Source organism: Dermacentor andersoni, chromosome 4 (assembly GCF_023375885.2).
Source record: "Dermacentor andersoni chromosome 4, qqDerAnde1_hic_scaffold, whole genome shotgun sequence".
Lineage (NCBI taxonomy): Eukaryota > Metazoa > Arthropoda > Arachnida > Ixodida > Ixodidae > Dermacentor > Dermacentor andersoni.
In genome coordinates, this window is record NC_092817.1 from 83,033,996 (window position 1) to 83,058,358 (window position 24,363).

The 24,363-nt window shown below is 46.6% G+C and overlaps 1 protein-coding gene across 1 annotated transcript in view; it reads right to left on the reverse strand.

The window, feature by feature from the left end:
* Positions 1-344: 344 nt before the first annotated feature.
* Gycbeta100B (guanylate cyclase soluble subunit beta-1-like) overlaps positions 345-24,363 on the reverse strand; it is a 39,678-nt gene continuing 15,659 nt past the window's right edge. Inside the window, exons 3-10 of the mRNA XM_050183333.3 lie at positions 17,312-17,412; positions 15,182-15,456; positions 8,673-8,957; positions 7,340-7,749; positions 6,316-6,553; positions 4,459-4,599; positions 4,035-4,192; positions 345-2,560 (exon numbers count right to left, since the gene is read on the reverse strand). Coding sequence (XP_050039290.1) covers positions 2,425-2,560; positions 4,035-4,192; positions 4,459-4,599; positions 6,316-6,553; positions 7,340-7,749; positions 8,673-8,957; positions 15,182-15,456; positions 17,312-17,412 — 1,744 coding nt within the window. The 3' untranslated portion in view covers positions 345-2,424. The remainder of the gene's footprint in view (positions 2,561-4,034; positions 4,193-4,458; positions 4,600-6,315; positions 6,554-7,339; positions 7,750-8,672; positions 8,958-15,181; positions 15,457-17,311; positions 17,413-24,363) is intronic.

The window sequence follows — 24,363 nt, forward strand, 5'->3', positions numbered from 1 at the left end:
CAGATAAGGGCTTCACTTCTTTTTTTTTTTTCTCTCTCTTTCTCCTCTACGTTGGTGGGGCACTATTCTAAAAAAACAAAACAGCTGAAGGAACGGGACAAGAAAGCAAGACCGTTAGAACAGTATCTGCGTAAAATATGCTTATATGCTTACACATGTGTATTTTTCTTTTTACATTATGCCACGTGGCAACCCACGCGAATGAAAGAAGGAACTATCTAATTACCACTGCTTTCTTCCTTACTGGTTTCATTTTGTTTTTATTGACACTTCATTAAACACACTTTGGCAATTTTTTTTTCAACGACTGCTGACCATTGAAACATTTTCAGAACACAACCACGTTAGTTTGTCAACATTTTATTTTCTTGTCATTCAAGTGTATGTACAGTTCTGAGTGGCTGTGCGGTAATCTTACAAAATGAATGTGCACACAGAGGAAATCGGGTGTTTTCTTTATGTAAAGCCTGCTAATGTCCGTTAAATTAGATATGCGGCGTGCAAGTGCAGCAAATGAAACGAAATGCCAACAGCACACAGATGTGGAGCATGGCACAAGAAGGCAGGCTCTTTCTTTCTTAAGTACTTCTATATACAGCATGAAGCTCCAGTTCGCAGGTCCCCAGCAGGGAGCGTGTCGTAAGTGACCGATATTCTCAACTTTTGTCACGACGGTTCATGCGGCTCTTTGAACTTCCAACGACGAGAATAACATGGTGGCTCGCCACTTTTATTTCAACAGACTCAACAAATCCACACACAAAAAAAGGAATAAAAAAAAGAAGCAAACAGACCAATTAGAAACCAATCAGTGGAGTTTCTTGTGTTCCAAGATTCCGCAAAAAATAAGAATTTGTTGCATATACTTTATTGTCTCGCTGCAGACGACTTCAATGTATGATAGCGGCGCGATCAAGCATTTGTCAGTCTTTGCCAAATATAAGACTCGAGCTACAAACAACCGTATGCCGCAGACAAGCCCGAATAGCCCATTGAGAGAGTGTCGAACGAATTCGCAGTCTACCCCGCAATGCAGATATGTTTTCCCTTCTCCAATGAACGTAGGGAATCCACACCAGCCTAGCAGAACGGCGTACACCATATTATATATATATATATATATATATATATATATATATATATATATATATATATATATATATATACCCTTTTTTTTACGAGAATGCAATGCGTGAACCGACGCCTCGAAATTTTAATAGCAGCCGTGATGACTCCATCAAGTGTCGACCATTTGTCTCGCTCGCACTGACTAAGATGCTATGTCTATCTCAGAGAGCTGTTCGGAACGAGCAAAAGTAATCCGCTATATTTGTTTCAGATACAAAACGTATGCATACCTTCGCCGTTCAAACGGATAGAAGACGAACCTCCCTTTACAAGAAATTATCCTCCACTGTGGACACCCTTTCATTTTTTTTCTTTTGTAACAATTAATACAATATGACAGATTGACACCGCCTTCTCTCTCGCCTTTAAAGACAAAATCGTGATTTCAGACTTGTGTATGGATGCAAGAAAATTCAAAATAAAGCTTCATTGTGAGTTTGCACACATCACAGAAACCACACATCACAATAGACGAACGGTATTGGTCGGATGCTTAAGCAGGACGGGACTGTTGGTTATTTTTGTAGGTTAACAATATACATATTCTTGGCTAGTATATTGCTGTCGTTGCAACCAGTCAAGCTGCGAAAGCCAGACAGCCGCTGCTTTGCCGTCCTTTACCAAAGAGAAGCGCATAGAGCCTTCACTTGATGCGACGGGAAGGGAAACGTTAAGGGCTTAAAAAAAGATATGCTGTAAACTATGTCAGCCATGTGCAAGCCAATTTAGAGAACAACATAAAAAAAAGGAATCTGGACATTTGATATAGGCCACGAAATGTGCTTTCGCTGAGGCGGTATTCCATCGATGGCACACATATACAAAATAAGACAAGCTCTTTGCCAGAACACTGACCAACAACAACGAATGCAGCTCTGGACTTAGCGCACAAAGCTGGGCTATAGTTACACTCGCTCGAATTACGTGACTTATCAGTGCCAGCGCAAATTACGGACGCGAAGCATAACTGAGAAGTCTTATATCTATACATTGTGTTCCGTGTCCATTGTTTGCGCTGGTAATATGCCACATGACGGCAGCATTTGAATAAAAGGGAGCCCGCGCGCGGCATATCGAATCTACGGCTGCAAACATGCAACAGAGGGAAAATTTGTCGGTTCCAGCCAAGGAGGTTGAAGTTTTTCTTTAGCCTCCTTGGTTCCAGCTGTTCGCTTCGCGACAGTCACTTCGGGAGACGCATCGCGCGACATCTGCTGCGGCGTGGCGTCCGAATGCGTCGTTCTCCGGCACTGCGTGGTCCCGCGCGTGGTCCCACGGCGGGCGATGACACCCGTGTTACGCGGCTGGCTTGGCGTCGAGGTTCCTGGAGAGAAACCAGACCTTCATCGGCTCCTTCTTGCCCTTCATCGTGACGGGTCCCCGGTAGTCGAACTTGAACGTCGGGTCCTCGTTCTGTGGTTGCTGCAGACACCTGCGCGTGGAACGGGCCATATGTGGGCTATTAAAGGAATGCTGACATTATATTTGTCATCTCTAATTGCATTATTATTAGAAGCAGTAACCTTGTTTCAGATGAAGGTTCAGGCCATCTAGACTTCGCGAAAAAGTACGTACAAGCATCATGGCGCCCCAAAACAATTTATTATGCTACTTGTTTCCATGAACCATTTTTAGTTTCGGTACCAAAGAAGTAGACGCGTCATCATAACATCATATATATACGCTTGTGATGGCCGCGGTTTCAACACGCGAGCGTAACCAGACAAAAGTGTGCGTAGCATTAATATTATTATTTTTTTATGAGCAACTTATGAGCCTTATGGCAACATAACGCCAGCAAATCTTGCTCTGTGTCATGACATCACGAGAATGCCGATGATTGTGAGGTCCCGCATTTGGATACCCTACTTTAGCATCAAATTGATATATCTGATTTCCCAGCCTTCGTGATAGAGCACAGTTTCGCGCACATTTGCAGGTTCGCACCGAGTCTACACACGACTGCCAAGACCTGTCTACTTGAGGTAGACTTGGTAGAGTTTCTACTCCCTTAATAGGGCTGAAGCGCCTGGGGTTCGACGACGACGCCGCTATAGTATACACTCTGGAAAACAATGAAGTGCTAGCAACTCCTATGCATAGGAGTTGATTTGCAGTCGTTCGTGAGCGGCAGTAAATCCTTGAACTTCATTCTCTAGTGCATCTTATACTCTCCTGAGGGAGTATGTCTACTCTGCATGCACCCCATCGAAGTGAACGCTCTCCAATAAGGAAGCACAAGAAATTGGAGACAAATATGGAGTAAGCATTTACACCAATTACACCCACGCAAAGGAGTTGCCAAAAGTTGTCGACGTTCCCTAATTGTTATTGCTGTCTACGGACGTGCCTAATACCCCTGTTATAGTGCCAGGCCGTTCCATCTTGGCGTATACAGGCACTTCCAGTGTTGGTATATAAGCAGCGACTTTGGCTATATTCCATGTTAGCAAAACGACAATTACTCAGGGAAACTCAGTGACTCGGTTTACTTTGATAACTTGGAAGCGAAGTATACTTCGTCTCTAAGTTCTAGTACTACGCTTTACCTTAAGTACATGCTGAAGTTCCGAGGATACGGTGCTATTATGAGGCACTTTTAGCGTCTAATCGATGGCAATTCAGCGAAATGGTGTTCTCAAGCAACGTCTCATCGCATGGAAGCTCACGTTATGGAAGAGTTCTTACTAATTCGGCAGAGTGACAGCACCATATCCACCACACTCAAGTTCCAGTGCCTTTGTACACAGCAACACTACTCTATTCGATGAAATAGAAGAGCTTTGACAGGGTATCTGGAACACTAAGCCGCAGCAAGTTTGTGAACATGCAGGTTAAACTATATAGACCGCAGGTTCAAAGAACATCCTCGAGATAGCGCAAAGGCGGCGCATTTGTGTGCGTACCGGTATGCGTCTTCGGAGACGTTGATGCGCCCCTTTTCTCCCGTGGTCTCCGTCCGGCTGGTCAGGTTGACGGTGTTGCCGAAGAGGCAGTAGCGCGGCATCCGCTTCCCGATCACTCCAGTCACCACCTCCCCGGAGTGGATGCCGATCGTCACTTGCTGCGCAACACGCACGACAGCAAGTCCCAGCGCTGATCAAATCGAACGAGAAATGGCTCACGGGGTCGTCCCATACGTAACCGTTAATGTTTGTGCAGCTGGCTACAAGGAAAAGAAGATATGCCAGAATTGGCAAAGAATGCGTGGTTCTACGTAAACGTTAACGTCTAGGGACTCAAGAAAAAAACTCGACCGGCGATGGCGCATTCCTCGTGAACACGGCACGCCACGAGGCAACGTTATCAGCCGCGCCGTCAAGTGCTTACCACGCTCTGGTCGTCGTTCATCTTGACCTGCTTGCAGAGGTCCATGATGTCGAGCGCCAGGCGGCCGATGCATCGCGCGTGGCTCTCACAGGGCTCCGGCAGACCGCTCACTGCCATGTACTTGTCACCGATAGTCTCCACCTGCGTGCACGGAACACAATAGTTTCATTCATCGTTTGCTCTTGTTACAAATAAGAAAAAAAGAAACATTGAGGATGTAGCGTATATAGTAATAAAGCTTTTGCGTAATGCAAACAATCCTGTGCACACGAGGAAGCGTTGGCTTCCCGCCACCATCGTCAAGGATTATGCGATCTGTGGGAGCGCAGGACGTGTGTTGGTGTTCTCGCGTGCACACTATAGCTTGCTCGTCGCACAACATAGCCTTGCAAACGTAAGCTTGAATGCCTTTTCCTGCAAAGTACATTCCCTATTCAGGAGATTGGAAGCATGCGAACCTCAGGTGTAAAAAAACTGGTACAGTGTGTTCTTCTATAATGACCCGAATGAATAACGAAATTTCGACGCATGTTTTCGTACCAAATGTTTCGATGCTTGGGAAGTGCGTTGAGGTTGCAGTTGACATCATACCGAAATGCCAGAGGAAGGCTTTCTGGAAACTGCAGTTCTGACTGCAACACGAATCTCGGAAGTGTTGCTACTTAGGATACACATGGCTCCCCTATACTGCCTAGATTCAATGACAATCTTTCAACGCGTATCCTATAAAAAAAAGTTAATTAGTGAACATATTTGGTTAGCTACTTGGGTATTACGATTTTTTTTTGTGTGCAAGTCATACGCGCCTCTTCAGGTAATCCGACGGAAGGTAATTGCGTTATACCGGGTGTATCTACGAAGAATTTAGGTAATATATAAAAATAGCAGTTTTGAAACAAAAGGACGGTTCCTTCGGAGGCATACCGTCAGTGGATGACGACCTCGAGGTGAAATGTGGTATGGGATATTAGTCGCTGATTAACAAAAATCCATAAATTAACTTTTCAATTGTTTCTTTCAGCGTGCTTGTCGTAATTGGGAAGTTGAAACGGGCTCTCCGTAGAAGCTATATCAAATTTTGGATCTGGCAAAATTCAATCACCCGCTGCTGGGTGGCGCAATCAGAACGTTGCCTAGAGGGGCGCGGCTTTGCGTTGGCTCCAGCCTTCCAGTTTCGGTTGCGTACGCCCTGATAGCCAAAATTCGTCGGGCCACAGCTCCGCGGGTAATCGCATTTTTCCAGGTCCTAAAGATGATATGGCTTGTACGCAGATCTCGCTTCAATCTACAAAATACGATGAGCCGCCCTCTGAATAAACTAATTGTTTAAGAAGTAATTAATGTATTCTTCTCAATTAGCGGCGAATCACTCCTAATCAACCCGTCACCCCGTGGTCGCCACCACTGACGGCAGATCTCCGAAGAACCGTCCATTTATTTAAAAAACGCGGTTATTTTTAAACATAACACCCTGTATGCTCTGCGCAATAAAAAAATTGCCCAAGGTAAAAAAAAAAGGGGGGGGGGGTGCATGGCGCGAAGTTACGCGAATGAGCACACGAGAGTTGTGCGAATCAATTATATTCTAGGATTTTATGCGCCAAAGCCACCACCGAATTATGAGGCACGCCGTATAGTGCGAGGCTCCAAATTAATTTTGACCACTTGGGCGTCTTTAGCTTGCCCAATAAATCTAAGTACACGAACGTTGTTTTGCATATCACCCCATCGAAATGCGGCCGCAGCAGCGGCCGGGGTCGAACCCGCAGTCTCGAACTCAGCAGCGCAACGCCATCATATTGTAAGATATATACACACCGCGGCGGGTATATATAGTTGCGCAAATCAATTTGGCACCTTGTACACGTTCGGGTTCTTCTTGGGATCGGTGAGCACGTCGAAGGTCGTGTAAATGTCGTTGAGCAGCTTGACTATCTTCATGGCCCCCTTGGAGTCTGAGTGCTGGGCGCAGTACGCGCTGAAGCCGACAATGCCGCTGAATAGTATGGTGACGCAGTCGTACTTCTTGGCAGCCACGGGCCGGTGGTGGCGGAGCTCGTTGGCGACCGACGGCGGCAGGATGGAGTACAGGAGCCTGCGAGAGGAAACAAAGATGTTGTGGCAACAGTGCTCAAGGTTGTGGCCCTCCCCGTGCATACAGTTAGGTCGCGTGTGTGTCGGTGTTAAATTCAGCCTGTATACGTCAAATGAAATTTGAGAACTTGAGACAGAGAGATACACAAACTTGCTTTAATGATCTGCTGCAGATGTTAGCCTCGCTGTTCGCATGACATGCTGCTGACAAGCGGCGCGTGGGTGACGCGTGGGCGAGATCCACAGCAAGCGCCGCAGACGGACCTCCACTTATGCAGTGCTTTGGTGAACAGACGACGCGCGCTACTCTGGTGCCATCTCGTAACCATCGTCGCCGCAAAAGCGAAGCCCGTGTTGCGCGGCACTACGCCTTTCTTCTACATTCGCGCACATTCAGCGCACTATTCGCGCTATACATTCGCGCACCGCTACAACGAAGACCTGTACAACGAAATTATCTGTATAAAGAAGGAATAATTATGTCCCGGTACTTTAGTAAGCTGTGTGGTCCGCGACCTTTACAACGAACTGACCTGTATAGCGAATAATATTGGAGGCCCCAAGTACTTCGTCATAAAGCCGCTCGACTGTAATGCCTTTTGGTATTCAGGGCAGAAAAGGCAAAGGTCGAATACGCAACGGACGTTTTCCTGTTCTGTCCTGTATGTGCCAGACCGCGCTGTTTACAATACGCAGCATGCATACGCAGGTTCACCCTCTTCACTGAGCGCTGTACAGACCTCTCATTGTTTCACTACGGGGCGCAGACCCCACAGCCGGAGCTCACCTGTCGGTCTTTTTCTTCTCGTCCTCGAGCTCCCGGTACGTCTGCTGGAGCTTGTCGGTGAGTATCTCGAGGTTCTTGGTCAGCTTGTACTCGGCCTCGAACTGCTCGGAGAGGAGCACCAGGTCGCGCGTGGCGTCGTGCAGCGGTATGTCGCTGAGGTAGAGGCCCCTCCGGTTCAAGTCGTCCAGGTTGAGGACGCTCGGAGAGCACAGGAACAGCATGAGCTCCGTCTCGGGCACGTACAGCATCTGGCCCTTGAGGCGCATGCGCGTTGCGCGCTCGCCGGTCTGGCCCGCTGTGGCGCGCGTGCGAAGCACGTACACCGTGTTTATGTGCGCCAGGATGTTGTCGAAGGTCAGCTCCATGTGAGGTCGCACGAGCTCCATGAAGTCCGAGATGCGGCTGTTCTCCTGCGAGAGAGAGAGAGCAGACCCCGGCGTGCGTCTGTATAGTATATCAAGCGGCGCGCCCACAGCACCTTGGCCGTTCCTCATGCAGAGCGCCTCCTATAGCTCCTATTTATGCATATTGCAACGTCACAAAAATGTCCGCTCGTTGCTTGACTCCATAACGTAAAGGAACAGTTCCGCTCTTCGGACGAATGTACGGCGGTGACTGGAATACAAGCACAGACTTCGCGCGACATCTTTCCTTTTCGTCGCAACTTTCAGCTTTTTCGTACATTTCCTCTTTCTCCAAATGTAGGGCAGATAATGAGGCTCGACCCTTATGTTTGCTTCTCATTCTTTTCTCTCTGATGGCGTTCGCGAGTTTTCAGAATCAACGAGGCTGTCATGCTATAGTCGTTGTGTCGCCAGCCACGTGCTACTTGCACACCACTTTGTGATTACGGTAGCCTCCGAGAATGTGCCCGGGCGAGACCTTCACAAAGGTCTTCACCAAAACAAGTATCCTTGTCGAACGCTGGCTTCAGCTTGATGCATCGCTTATTCGACCACTGGGTAATCATCTTCCTGTAAAACAATGTGTTGTTTGGATCTATATAAGCCCCCGCATATCTGCTGCAGTTTTCAGGCAGAGAGAGAGAGAGAGAGAGGAAGTGTGCGATTGCGGTAAGGAAGATGCACCATATTCCGCAACCTTTTAGGGAGTACGGCTCAGTCCCTCAAATTTGTAGGCAGGAAATAGAAGATTGTATATCTTTTGCGAAGGCTTTTCTACCAGCGCAGTTGTTGTCGTATGATAAGCCTGTTAACAACAGCGATGGCGATGAGAACTTAACGAGAGTTTTAGATTAGGGGGCTCCAAACGCTTGCGTCTCCTATAATCTAACACTCTCTATAATCATCGACGAGGTGATCGGTACACCCACCTGGGCGAGCGTGGGCAGCACTCGAGTGACCGAGGTGCCGGCCTGCACGACGTTCAGGTTCCGGTCGAACATGACATGGAAGGGAAAGGCGCGGCAGAACGTGGCCGGACTGATCTTCTTCTCCTGCAGCGACTCGGCGTCCAGGAAGTCCTCGAGCTCGGGCTCCGGCGTGCGCGGCCGCTGACCCGTCTCCCGGATGGCGAACTGCACGTGGTCCAGCCCGTCCTCCTTGCCCTGGAGCTGCTCCACTTGCACCTCGGTGTGGTGCAGCTTGCTCGCCACGGCCTGAGCACGCGATCGATTTATCGTTCGATCGGTAGGTTGGTCGGTCGTCAATCACAGATCCTGCTCTCGTTTCGAGTAATGAATAAAAAAAACTGCGACGTCTGTAACCTTTCTGGTGTAATAAAATGGTAATTGGTAATTCCCGTTTGGACCCTCACTTCATTTTATAGTTTAGGAGTATAAAGATCATTTCACTATTTAGAAGTGTGTCCACACACGAACATTCAATGAGAGTTTCATAAGCTTCACTTAAGCGTAAATTCAGCCTTGTTGATGATTCACAACTCTGGACATAGCGCGCCGCGGACGAGAAATAAGTGTGTCCTGTTGCTTATTGTTTTGCCCTCGTTTGCAACTCACCACGCATATATTTCATATGCTGCTTTTCTTCCTTTTTTTCTTTGTCGAGATACTTCGAATGACTCAATTTGACTAAACAGCAGCTCATTCTTGTAGACAAGCTTCATGTGTGTTAACCAACAGGGATACTGAAGGAAAAAGAAAACACTGTTAACCAGGTGGGCCTTTTTTTTCTTTTTTATTCTCTGTTCACCGCTTTGAACAATAACCTTTGCCAAGTAACTTTTGAAACTTAGTGCTGTCTTCCAGTATATTCGCAACAATATGGTTTCGCAAAAAGGGGTATATGTCTTTTTTTTTTTTTTTTTGCCTGCACGAAAATTGATGGCAGTGCCGCTTCATTTTCGTGACATTGCACTTCTTGCCAATATCACTCCAATCAATGGCCACCCGTATACTGAAACTTAGCGCATTGAATACGTTGAAATACTGACACTGGACTCTGGTTCCGCGTTTTCATAAATGGGTTGAAGCCAGCTTCAGCCCTTTTTATTGCCGCGAAGGCAACAAGAGAAACAAAAAAAAAAAAAAAAAAAAATGTCGCTCAACAGACATGACGAATTAGGCCCCCTCTCTCACCAGCCTTGCACATGTCGACATCTTCCTCTTTCTTGTTCACCTGTTAAGTTGAAATCCTCGTCCCGAATAAAACGAGCACGACGTTCACCATCACAGTGTTTCGAGCGTGTCACTTCTGTCAACGGGGAAGTTCGCTCAAATCACAAGCAGCGACCTTCCGCGCAGCCACAGGGTCAACAGCCACGCAAGAAGATAATGATTTAAAAAAAAAAGCAAAGGAAAGCAACCTCCAGTTCGAATGACGACCGCAAATACCCGTGTAACCTCGAAAAAAAAAAAAGAAAGAAAGGAACGCATTATTTTATTTATTTCTTTTTATTTGTTTGTGCGACTGCTTTGACGTTCGTTCAACAGAGTTACCGCGCTGTGTACCTCGGGGGTCAGCGAACCGTTGAACGAAACATTTGCGCGGGCGCGCGGAGGCAAGTTTGAATAGGGACCGTGTAGGCAATTCAGAGAGGCCGGATCATTTGGCTATGACAGCGGGTTAAATACGTGTTGCCCCCGCCATCGCGCCGTCGCATTGTCCAAAAATATGCGCGCAGCCAGCCTAATGCCTGCGAGCAAGTTAAGGAGCGCACGGTCTCTCGCTCGCTTATAACGCTTCCGCGGTACGTAGTGGTACGTAATGCGAGCGGGAGGCAATGGCAAAAGGCCAGCGAATATCGCTATAGAGAAACGGCTACAATCCTGTTTCGAAAGCGAGAGAAAAAGATAGAAGGAAAGAAGGGAAGAAAGAACGGGATAAGTAAGGAAGGAAAGAAAGGGGGAAAGCATGTTTCACCTTGAAAGATGGGGCGTGGAAAAAGCGGGCCCGAGAAATGGATACAAGTGCTCGTTATGGTGAGAAAGAAAGAAAGAAAGAAGGAAAGAAAGAAAGGAAGAAGTGACATTCGCAAAAGATCAGTAGAAGCGCAGGCATTTGTTTGCAGTGCGGACTCACGCGAACCGTGATTTGAATGCGCGCCTGTTCTTTGCACCTATACAGGACGTTTCGTTTAAGTTGAGCCAAACTTTAAAAATATGGGAAAGCCACGTAGCTTGACCGAACCAGTGCAATATTATTTGCCGTCGCTTGGCGATACTCCGATTATATTTTGCATTCCGCCTACTTACATAATTAGTCTTAATTAATTAATCACCTTCTCAAATATTATAGTTAGATGTAAAGTGTCAATGAGACAATTGTAGAGCAACTTGAAAAACACCTGATATAGCTTTCTGTTTCTGAATACATGCTACATAAAAGTGTTTTTCCAAGCATGAAAGAAGCCCGCGAATGTTATGATTATCTAATTATAACATTTGAAAAGTTGATTAATTGATCAAGACTACAAATGTAATTAGGCAGAATAAAAAAAATATAATCGGAGTGTCTCCAAGCGACGGCAAATAACATTACCTTGGTTCAGTCTAGCTATTTACCCGCCGTGGTTGCTCGGTGGCTATGGTGTTGGGCTGCTGAGCACGAGGTCGCGGAATCGAATCCCGGCCACGGCGGCCGCATTTCGATGGGGGCGAAAACACCTGTGTACTTAGATTTAAGTGCACGTTAAAGAACTCCAGGTGGTCACAGTTTCCGGAGTCCTCCACTACGGCGTGCCTCATAATCAGAAAGTGGTTTTGGCACGTAAAACCCCATAATTTTTTACGTGGCATTTGCATATTTTTAAAGTTTGGCTCAAGTTACGTGGAATACCTTGTATGTATAATTTGTTCTTCGCATCTCTTTAGTTACATTGTAATCTGTTGAATTATGTCTGGGACATCTGCCAGCGCAGGTTATATAAATCGTTCTCCTACCTTTTCAGACTTCGCGAGTCGGCTTTGCAGACCTTTTGTGCATATAGATTGCCTCGTGGTATACTGCATAGCAGTAGGTTGGCGTTCGTGCCACCTCTGAAGCGGCGTATGTATCATCTGTAGACTGTCGGTGTACCTGCAGCTTCCAAGCATGGCATCAGCACTTCTGAATAACACGTGCACGAAAGCGACTGCGTATTGTCAGGTGGCAAAATAGCTGGCACTTATTTTGTGGAGGCAAATTCTTAAGACTTACTAGGAGCACACTCGGTATCCTAGGAAAAATTCAATATATTTAACATGTCTGCAACAATTGCACCTCCACAGCGTTTCAGACTTTTCTCATCGCTAAATAACGCTCGTTACTTTTCTTGCTATTATTATTATTATTATTATTATTATTATTATTATTATTATTATTATTATTATTATTATTATTATTATTATTATTATCACTGTTGTTGTTCTTGTCGTAGTTGTTGTTGTCGTCGTCGTTGTTGTTTACAAAAGACACCTCTCCGAATTTCAACAGGCCGACTGTAGCTGAACGACAATTCAACGACGCAAAAGTTTGCCAAGCTTAATCCTCATGGATGGCTCGGTGGGCTAGTTGGTAAAGCATCTTAAAGGATTAGCAGCGCACACAAATGGGGACAGAGTGAGGAACAACAGGACACAGCGCTCATATTTGTCACACCTCCAAACTGGGAAAACAGCACTGGAATCTCTAACAAACACGGCTCAGCGTCCGGCAGGTGTCTGTATGAGCTACGCGTTCGGTGTCTGTGTACGCTCATACAGACACCGGAGAACTATTGCCGAGATTCAACTGTGTGTTTTGCGTGGCTCTCACAGTGCGCCATCTGAACCGATCTAGAACACTTATCGCGCTTGGGACCCAATGCATGATTTTCGCATGCCATACGTGTGCACTTTGACAGGCGTCATCGTACATTTTAGAGCGATAGCTATATTATACCCCAAGTGCAAACCCAGAAAACGCCTGGTTCCGTAAATCTGACCTTCAAGTTGAGCCGAGGTCAAACTGGGACTTAGCCTGCTACTACCGGCGACTGCAGCGCATACGCCACGTGGGCGCCCATATCTTGAAAGCGATCTGCGATGTGCACAAAGCGCCGAGTGCTGGTATAGCTTCGTATGCGTTGTGCTCTCGACGCTTAGTTCGCGTTGAAGCGAGACGCATGAAGGTCAGTTCACTCGCTGCTGCTGCCGTGCCGAGCAGCGTCTGTGTGTTGTCGCCGAACAGCGTCTGTGTCCTTTCCCAAAGCGAGAAAAACCGTGCTATCGCTTGACAAACACGTTTCTGCACCGGATTCGCCCTGAACTTTGGCCATGCAAGATACTACTTGTGGAAAGCTAAGCCAGTAGATTTGGCATTGTGCCCTGCGTGCAATGTAAATATGAGGGGACATAGCACACTTAATCTGCAGTTACAGCCACTTCGCATTCTAAAGGATCGTCATAACTACCGCACTAACCCTGCCTCAGGGTTCGCACCTTGAACATGTACTTGGACAATGTACTATAGTGCAGCTCCTACGTCCCACGTTACGAAGGCGCTTTTAGCTTTTCAGTGGGAACACTACTAAAGCTCCTCCACACACGTTTTCGCCGATCGGCACTGGCGCGTGGATGGAGGGGCTTTAGGAGACACTGGTCGCAACGAGATACTTTATATCTGCAGATGTGGTGCATACGTGCGTGTCATGTCTGTATGTTAAGTGTAGTATGTCCTGTGTGTCTCATTTGATTTACCACCGCCTTCTATTAGGGCAACATGCTAATCCTACGGCCAGGCAACCTCTCCTGCTTTCATTGAGCCTCTGCCCCCCCCCCCCCCCCCCCCCCCGGCCCCTTTCCCTGTGCGCTCGTGCGAGAGCGTCGATGTGCCAGAGCCACTACAACGACGTACAACGTACTGCTTCTGCTGTTGCCGCTACAGCAAAACCGAGTGAGTCTGGCAAAAGAAAATTGAGCTGGCGATGCAATATCCTCCCAAGTTCCGCGGTAAGAGTGCGAGCATGTGTGCGTGAGCGTGTGTCCACAGTGCCGTTGGACGCGTCCGAAAGCCACGCAGCGAAGGGGAAGTCGCGGTCATTGCTTGTTCATTTTTTTTCTTTTCACGAACCTTCGGAGGGCGCTGCGTGCGAAACTGGTTCAGTGTACCGGGACCGCTGGAGAAGCGGCAGCAGCAGCAGCCGCCGCCTAGAGAAATGATGTTTGCAAGCCTCGAATATAGAAACGGGTGCCACTTTCGCGTTTGAAGCGCCAGCGAAGGAAAGGCCGCTCGGTATCGAGTCTCATTTCGGGGGACAGAAAAATGAAGACGAAGTGGGCCTGAGTGGTTGTTGCTCTGCCCTGCCCTGCAGCCCGTCGCTGAAGTAAGGCAAGCGGCGAAACCAGACAACTGTATACCCTCTGTGTGTTGTCAGGCAGGCAACGACCCCTATACTCGCCCGTGCAAGAGCGGATCACAACGCGGCCAATCTGCGCAGAGTGAAATACGGACGGGTCCCGTTGTTGCGGAGTATTCAGATTGTGGGGGGCTGTTGCGGAGACCAAATGTTTTCTCGTGTCCGGTAAATGGAAATACATTTACCGGACGGTATAGATTGTGGGCAAAACTTAGCAAGTTCGCGAAGGCGCGCATATATAGTTTTCCACGTTATTCGCTCGTTATATGCATCGCTATGAACAAGACCCTCGGAATGGAATCGGGGTGAGCTATAGGAGGAGGAGATCGAGTTTATTCGGAAGAAAATCTCAGAGGAGCTGACGTTGAAGGTCATTCCGCTCCACTGCATGGGCGCAATGCGAACACGCATGTGAACTCGGCGCGGCTTTTATGGCAGGTTTGCTTTAGACTCAACAGACCTGAGTTTCATGCAGAGGCAAAGCGAGGTGTATGTGATTTAAGAGACCACGTTGACTATCTGGACCAATGTAACCTGTATAGGAACAAATTGGTTCGATCATTTGTATTGTCATACTCCAAAAATTTTTTTCGTTCCTTTTTGCATTGACTCGTCATACAGTCACTCGCTTTAACATCAGCTTGATTAGGAACCGATATCTTCGCATACGAAGAAGGACTTTACAAAGATAACAAGAAAACGAATATTCACTGACGAGGCGTACGCAGGGGCCACCGTGTTGCAATGCGGTCTGTTTGGAAATGCCACCGTGGAATAGTGTAGCGTGAACAAGACGAGGCAGCAAGAAGAGCGCACGAACACACAGACACTGCGCTATGCCTTCGTTTTCCTGTACTTTCCAAATACGCAGAAGCTGTTGTTTTCATTGCTGTGGGGCAAAAAAAAGAAAAAAGACACCTAAGACCGGCGTTCGTGTTGAGAGACCAGTGCGAATAACATCGCGACGGGATGTGTCGCGTCGTCTGCAGAGACTTCGTGCAAAGCTCGGACCGACACTGCGCAGCAGCACAGCGTACGCGAGCGCACCTTGACGATGCCGATGACGATGGGTTCGAGTCCCTCCCGCTCGGAGTAGTAGTGCAGGAGCAGCGCCCCGTCGCCGGGCCTCTCGGTGCAGCGGAAGGAAGGGGCGCGCATGCCCGGGTAGATGGTGGCCAGGTGGTCGTGCAGGGCGTCCAGGTTCTGCAGGAAGTCCCTGGGAGTGGCGCCCAGCACCTGCAGGATCTTGTCGTAGCCGGACTCCTGGCAGAAGTCGAAGAACATGCGCCCGAACATCTCCAGGATCTCGTCAGCCGGTATGCCTGCGGCCGAAGGCGCCACGAAAATGGGGTTTGATATTATTTTTCTTTTATTTTTTTTGCTTTCGTTGACATGGGAGAAGAAGGAGGTGTTGGGAAACAGAGCTGAGCGCCGACTACATGCTCCGTGTCCCATGATCAGATGGTATATATAGTTACACATATGCCTTTGCATACGTGTATACATCGTTTGCGTAAAACAACGAGTAGAAGCACAGTTACTGCTTACACAGTGACATCCCAACAGTACTACGAAAGCAACGGAGCGGCGTTACATCAAAGCAACAATGCGAACAAAATACGACAATATGGCATAGCCATACATACAAGGGGACAAACGAAGAACACTCTTATGAACAAATAGATTTTTTTTCATCCACGTGTAGCGCCCGAGAAATGCCGTAGTTATATGGATATTTCAGAAATATACTTCACGAATATTTCATTTTGTGGCTCAGGTCATCCTATCTAACTATAGAGCGGCGCGCCTGTTCAGGGCCTAACTGCAAATCAAAGTCTACGAATTAAGAAAAATAGTAATAATAATATTAATAGGCAGTGAATGTGTAGAATAATGAAACAATGTTTAGTATATTTTTTTTCGCCCAACTTGGGTATTTTTCTTCGCTTCGAGTGTGTAGTACTCTTCAAATTTTCAGGATATGGCATGTGTCACATATCGTCGCAGTGCATGTACTTCAATTCTTCAGGGCATGTTTTGCAAACTTCCGAACAAGTCACATGCCTGAGTTAGGGTGGAGTCTTTCACTTCCGCTTAATTATCACCTATAGGTGAATATTACTGAAACGATCCCTGCTGAAGCGATCAGCGTGGTGACCTCTAGGACCCGTCTTTCCATGCGACTTTTTCGTCATAAGCTCCGGTCATGGAAAAAAAGAGATCTGCTGAAACAACCCCTTTATTGCTACTTTGGTCTGATACCTTTTTTTAAGTGATTTTGCGTGTAGAATAGTTCAATATAATTGCTAAGCATGCAGTACTACAGGTATGCAACACATGGCGTGCCATTTCAGACCAAAAGAGTTTGATTATTCTGCTATCAGGGCAACGGGCGATTACCCATCCCAAAGAGTTTCGTCCAAATCCTCATTCCTTTTTCAAAACAGTGCGTTGAAACAAGAGTATGGTAAGTATATGTTAATCGCTGTTCTAGAAACACCTACTCTCCTTGCCCACGTCTTCTGTCAAATTCCAAGCAAGCAACTGCATCTTTCAATAAGTGTTCTTTAGTGCGCGGCATAATTACACTGTACTGTATAGTCACTTCCGTACTGATCGTCGCGTACACTTCCTTTGTGTTCGGTCGTACAAAGTTCATTACTCCACATACAACGCTCAACTAGTGCATATGGATGCTTTTGTTGCTGCGGTGTTGTCTCAAAGCTGATGTCATGAAATTACCACGTAATAAAGAAACAGGTCACCAAGGTGCACCTTCGTTGAACCCGTATGGGTTTGGCATGCTATTGGTGACTCGTTGGCAATTCATATTTAATTGGGATAAATGTATGGCATCACATGGGAACGGGCACACACGACGCGCTTTTGTTGTGTGTCATTCTTGCGTACGTATTGCGCAATACGTCATCCTAATTCCTCGGCAAAAACAAACAAACAAGAACACTAAGATGCGCTTCTTCTGGATTATTATACGTGTTAGACTACCAAGTGCATAAAAAGAAAGACAAACTGAAAGAGAAAATGTTTGTATACTGTCAGTCGCAATTATTAACAATTCCGTTGGGTCACGAGAAGTGTCTGCAGTTATACATATATGTGTGCGTACGTGTCGTACTGCTAACAGTGACATTCAGTTCAATTCAATTCAAGACTGACCGAGGACCTTCTCCGCCGCCAGCACGAGGCTGTAGGTGATCTCGTCGTCGTACACGAGTCGAACCAGGAACTGGCCCTCCATCTCGATCTCGGCTTCCCGTCTGCAAGGACCAAGTGGAGAACCACACAAAGCCAAGCAGCTGTGTCACACTCCCTGTTATAGCTCGAACTGTGCTATACGACAGTACGCAAGAAATTAAAGAGGGCTTAAGTGCCCCGAAAAAAAGAAAGGAGGGATCTGGGAGAGGCTGGGTCGGATTCATGTTCGGAGTCGCCATCGAGCATCAGAGACAACATCTTACTGAACAAAGTGTTTGCACTGTTAGGGCTGGTTCAGGCGCAGAATTAGTTATTGTACTTTAAATTGTTCAATTACAGAAAGAAACACACCCTTCTTTGTCTTTTCGTTTGAACTCCCCAGATAAAACGTTCAGACTGTACCCTTCTTTTTTTCGCCCCCACTTGCTGGATATGGAATTTACGGTTTAAGTTTTTCACCGAATCAATTTCGCGGATGATGTCCTGCGATTACCGTCGTGGCGGTGCCGCTCACTTCGCGTTGCACTGGTCCTCGCTCCATGGGAAAACGACTCGCCCTCCACACGTTCAAGCCTTAGATTAATTACGAGGGTGCGTTTTTTTTTTTTCCACTAGATACATGACCGTTAGGAGCGACGGATCAGGACAAAAACAAAGGCGCCATGCACTTGTTTTTTCAGAAGAATAAGTGTGTGTTGGGGGGGGGGGGGGGGGGGGCGGGCATTTTTGTGAACAAGATAAAAAAAGCTACATCCTAGAATGGGACAAAAAAAAAAAATGGTTGCTATGATTTCTTTTTTTCCGCTGAATGTACGGCCACGCGAAACCGGTCCTGTCACGATCGCTCGCTCTTTGGACCACCAAACGTCATCGGAGGCTGTACGTGCATCCTCCGGGTTTTATCCCTGGCTTATTTCTATTGATCTCACACTTGTTGACCACCTAACTGCGTGTTCTTCCTCACCCGCTCAAGAACTGCGCACTTCTTCACTGTCATCTCCACTGGGGCTATCAGTCGAACAAGAGCGGAGGAACTAAACTATACACACAACGCCGGCTGTGATTAAAGGCGCATAAACGGCCGGCCGCCGTCTACTGATCGCTTCGAGGCTTATCTCGGATTCGCGATCAACAGCGAGAGTGGCCTAGCTAACCGGTCACTGAAGAAGCGCGCGCCGTGCAAGACTTCCCGCCCGTTCCTTCTCTCCCCCTCCCCCTCTTCCCCACTCGTGCGTACGAAACGAGAAGCAAAGAGTGTCAACAAAAACGAGCACGAATTGATCGCGCGCCCACCAACGATAGCCGTTTCGAAGCCTCGCTCGCGCTGCACGAAAGGGAGGGCCGGGCTCTTAGATAATTCGCACATTGGCTTCATCCACGGGACGCTCCGCAAAGTGTCACGCCACGCGCAACGACCGCACCCAGAACATCCCGGAGCTCGTCGTGTACGAACAGCGCGTTCGCTCTCGCTTATCGCTCGTTCCTTTGCCGGGGCGCGCAGAAAGACTCAGGGGAAGCGCAGCATTCGCGTGGACCGAAGCACCACGCTTCCAAATACTTTCCTCTTGCATATATATATATATATATATATATATATATATATATATATATGCACACACAACACACACACGCACATAGTATATACACGCTTGTCGGGCAAGCGCGTGGACGATGACCACGCTCGCCGTGGGCTAATGTCTCCGCGCGCGGTGCGCAGGCACAAGAGAAGCAACGGTGCGCCCCGTAATTACCGCGCCGTCCTCGCTGCCATCGGCCGCCGCTCCAGTTCGAGCTCGCCTGCCTGTGTGTGTGTGTGTGCGCGCTCGCGCTCGTCGCGTGACTCATTAATCGCGACAGCAACGCCGCCGAAGCGCCAACGAGACCGTGCCGCCGGCCGAGTATATCCATCCCCATTCGCTTTTGTTACGAAGCCCGTTTTCACGGTTTCTCCTGCGTGCGACCCGGTCCGAGGAGCGGCGCGGTCATTCCGAGCCAAACGGTGCCGTTCTGCGCGCGCGCGCGACGTGGGTTTGTTGACTTTCGCCGGTCGCTTTCGCTGTACGACTGCTCGCTGCTCAAGGCCGGAGTAAAGAAGTGATGAAGCTCCGAGCAAATGCCCCGCCCGCTGCGCGTTATTCTAACTATGCTGAACATACGGGGAGGGGGTAGGGCCTGTCTCGCTCTCTTGTGAAGGAGGGGTCGTCTTCAGAACTACAACCACCCCCCCTCTGCTCACTCCACCCCCCCCCAGCTTTCCATTTTGCATATCATATACTACTGCACACTGGTGCTCAGCCAAAATGCAGCAACGCGTTTTGATTGTTGTTAACGCGTTTTCGTTCTTGTTTCATCGTAGGTCGAACAACTTGTTAGGGCCACATGTGAGTCAGTTATGTCAGGGTCATTTCCGCGCGAAGTGTCCCAGACGTGTCGCTAGGTCATCTGAGGTATTGCTTTAAAAAATCACGGCTATTTACTACGTACCTCAGAGTGATTTCCGGAGACATTTTTCCTAAAAAAAAAAAAAAAGAAAGATTCCTGTCACCTGGCGTGCTAGGAAAACTTGCTCAAATACACGAAACATGGTTTCTCGGTCATCCGAGATATACCCTTTAGTGTTTCTCGGTCATGCGCTCCTACATGTGTGTTTTCAAACTTCTCAGGCAGGTGTGTAAATCGTAACGTAAGAAAACAAAAACAACAAAAAAAAGGCAGGACAAGGTAAAAGAAACGAACTCAAAGCTCTCGCCCGACCTCTCAGCTCCTTACGCACTGGCAGCTACGACAAAAACACAACACCGATGAAAATATTATAATAGTCAATGAAACAGAGCACCACAGTTGAGCCCTCACGGCCTCAGTAATGTCGCGTCGCACTACAGAACTGTGCGCGCCGACTGCCTGACGCGAGACAAACACTGTGCTTTGCGGTGAAGTGGTAGCACGGAACTATGTCGAGAGTAAGTAGCGCGGAGATCCAATTCAATACTTCGTATCTCGCCTAAAACAAAACTCGAAACGAGATAATGATGGAAATGAACGAAAATAAGCTGGCCTATATGATGCCCTTTGTATCACATTTTTTACAAGAAGTACCTCATTGCGAGAATTGTGGGCGAAAGTGGACCAAAACCGAAATGTATGTACCTTTAACTGGCATATTTTTTCACATACAGGGTGTTTCAGCGAACACTTTAAATATGTTTTTTTTTTAATTGCCTGTGGCAGGAAGCACGTTTCTAGTCCATGAGCTGGTCTACTCGAAGAGGCGAATATTACTTGCACAAAATAATTGAAATCCATATTCGACTAATTAACAGAAAATCACTAATTAAGTTCTTAACTAATTGCATTGTGGCACGTATTGCAATTCACGAATACTAGCAATGCAAATCCACTCGAAAGGAAGTGTGTGGATGACACCATTTACGAGATATGCGCCGTCAAAATTGCGGTAAAGATGCACTGTCGTTCCACTTACTTTTCTAACGAAACGTCGTTTTCTTCATTGAAGCGCAAAAGTAACTGGAACGCCAATGCATTTCTCCACAAAGTTCGGGAATTATTATCTCGAAGCTGGCGTCATGCTGAGAATTAATTCTAAAAGTGATGTCCACCTCATCGAGTACACCAGCTCATGGACTAGAATTGTGGTATCTGCCGCAGGCAATTAAAAAAAATTTTTTTTTTGAAAGTGCGGTAATTATGGCACTGCGTTGGCGCGTAAATACTTTTATAAAGGTCTAATGTATAACATTGGGACAGCACATAAATGCAAATTAAAATAATAAGAAGACGAATAGTACTTTTGCCTTTAAAAATCTTCAATTTGGTTGATTCTTGTCAGAATTCGGGACTTCTTCTGAGGGAAGTTGTCAGTAAGGACCTTTACTAATGAAGACGAAATATTGTGGCTGTAGTAGGTGAAGTGGTGATGCGTTAGGGGGGCACTGAAGTGCCTTTTTATATTACGTTTCTTGCAGAACAATGTCTCGCGTACTTCAAACCTAGAAAGCACATCGCATGACAAAAACTAATTCTAGGCAAAAATGTCCTCGGAAATTACGCCGAGAGAAGAAGCAAATAGAAATGATTTTTTAAAACAATCTTGCAGATGCTTGAGCGACACGTATGGGACGATTGACGTGGAATCGCCCATCAGGGCTTATTTTTAACGTCAAGTCTGACGTCCCTTTAGGAGAAAATATATCATATACATATTGAGAGTGTCTAGAGACCCGTATAGTCAGTCAATCGATCTCGTTCAAGGGTGGCTACGGAGGCACTTGCACCCTCCTCTGTGAAAAGTGAGGGAGGGTCACGAAGTACGATATTTGAACCCTCCCCTCTGTCCCTCCACTTTTCAAAGCGCACTGTCAAATAAAACAAAACAGCCGAGGCCAGTAACGGGTTCTTCTTCTTTTATTTTTTTTTATTACTTATTCCCTGCTTCTGTGCCGAGGATTGTTTTTCGAGCTTCGCAGGGAGATCATTTGCGCTTTACGTGGAAAAGATGATGGTACATTGGTCTATTAGCCGAAATTGTGAGAGAGAGAAAAAAAAACTTATTTTTTACTCCACCATTCGGTGCTTCCGAAATTGTGAGTTCCTTGTTGCCGTCTAACCGTCTTAGAGAACATGAAATGCAAAGACACGTTGCTATTTTTAACCTAAGGCCACAGGGACAGGTCCGAATAAAGCACAATTTACCGGTCCTTTGTAGTGGTCCAACCATGCATGGTTGATAAACAGACATGTTAATTATAGAAATAGCTGCCACCGATGCATCTTCAGCCTCTTTCTTTCAATTCAATGGCAACCCGCAGTGCTTCGAGATTATATAAAAGTATATCAGTTCATTTCATGTTCAACAACAGCTAATTACGCCTATGCTTTCCTTGCTTTCATTGCCTGTTAGCTTTTGCGGTCGTGATTTATAAAATATAGAGCCCTCTGTTTCCCTTCTCCTCGTTCACTCGTAGCGAGGGTCTCGAATCTACTGACGCCATTATAGGTAGCATACGAGGGTTTATTAGCGAAGTACCTGTTCTTCTAAGTTCACGTGTTATGTGACTCCATAGGACAAAAAAAAAATTATAGGCGACCCTAATCGTTGACTTAGGTGTCTAACTTGAGACCAACCTCAGCGTTGGTCTCAAGTTAACTTTAGGCGAACGCAACCCACGAACCGAACACGGAGGCAACTGTTTTCCATTAATTAGCCGGTTAAATATGATGCCTTCTTGTGTGTGACGTCATTAATGGCCGTCATTAGCGGCGTCATTACTTCCGCTTTCAACTTCCGGGTTTCCAGGAATTTCGCCGAGGTCGTGCTCACGTGGTGGGTCTCTATAAAGTCTTAAAGTCTACGATTACGTGCTTTGGTGTGTGGTAATCAGTTATTTCTAATCAATTCTAATTATTCCAGACGCTTCAGTAACTCAACCTTTAAGTAAACCTATGCCTGATATCATATCTGTAATGAAACCCATCAATTTTGTACTGTACTATTTTCTTTCTATCTTTTTCTAACTTATTTTGAATTTAGTCCCCGGTAGTCTAAGTGCATTTCTAATTATAATTATTCCAGACACTTCAGTCACTCAACTTGTAACTAACCTTACGCTCTGATATCATATATCCATAATGAAACCCGTGAATTTTCTACTGTGCTACTTTTCTTTTCTCATTTATTTTGATTTTACTCCCCGGTCGTCTCAGGAGGTGAACCAGAAGCGCTGCGCAAGAAACAAGAGTGTCACTCCATGCTCGTGCAACTAAAAAGTATGTTCTGCATCCGCCCACCATGACCTTGAGCAGCGCTGCAGGCTAACACTCCCAGGGTTTGATCTAGTACGCATAGCAACCCAATATAGTGGACGGATTGATGTCCGCCGCCGTAGCACAATTGGCAGCGCCGCGCACGCGTAATTCGGAGGTTGTGGGTTCATCTCCCACCGGCGACAAGTCATCGTTTCTTCACTTTCATTTTCCCTTTTCCTCATTATTTTCTACGTTTAATTTTCAACCGCAGCTCGTGACCACAGCTTTCCTTGGCTTCATTGCCTGTTCACTTTTATGATCGTGAATACACGCACACACACATTATATATATATATATATATATATATATATATATATATATATATATATATATATAAAACTCATTACAGCACGGCGCCCTTCATTGCCCATTGTTGGAACGGTTTTAGGACGTAAAACCCTGACATACATGTTCGAAGCGGCTATGCAGCTTATAAATGCTGCCTTCTGACAGTATATAACACCGCAGCTAACTACGTATGTGTTTGCAAATATTGCAGATTGCGAACAGGAACGCTATTCGAGCAACCGGCTCTCAGCGCGTTATAAATCGTTTATGGCTGAATATACACAGCCGGACAGTACGAGCAGTAAAGACTGAATGAGGCAAATAAGTAATCGCATGGTCGCTGACCAGTATTTCCGAAGCCGTATTATTCAGGCAAGACCCACTTGCTATGAGTGGAAGAATATTTACGCTGCCAAAAACATTTTGTTTGTGCGTTACCGAGTGGTAGTGAGCAGCAAATAACCTTTGCATTGTAGCTCACGCCGGTCTATCATAGGATGTCTAGCTTTTCTGGCTGCATTGAAATTGATAACCTTTATTGGCGTGCGACGTTATAAGATATGCCCTTGCATCGTAGTGTGAGATGTTGTAGTTAGTGGCTAGTCTGACTCCTTTTGCTGTCGCTTTCAGATTTACTTTAAGAGAGAGAGAGAGAATTGAATGACAGAAAGGTGGAGAGGTCGGCCTGAATGAAGTGTCTCTAGCCTGCTACTCCACGCTAGGGAAGGGGTTTGGGGGAATAAGAGAGATAGGATGGGAAGAGGAAGGAGGGTGGTGGTATGGTGAATTACATTATACAGATTTACATTATAGTACGACAGGAAGTCGAGCTCTCTCTGCTCATATCGATACGACTAATTTGTTCTACTCTGCCGGAGCGCCAGGAACACACGAATAGGGG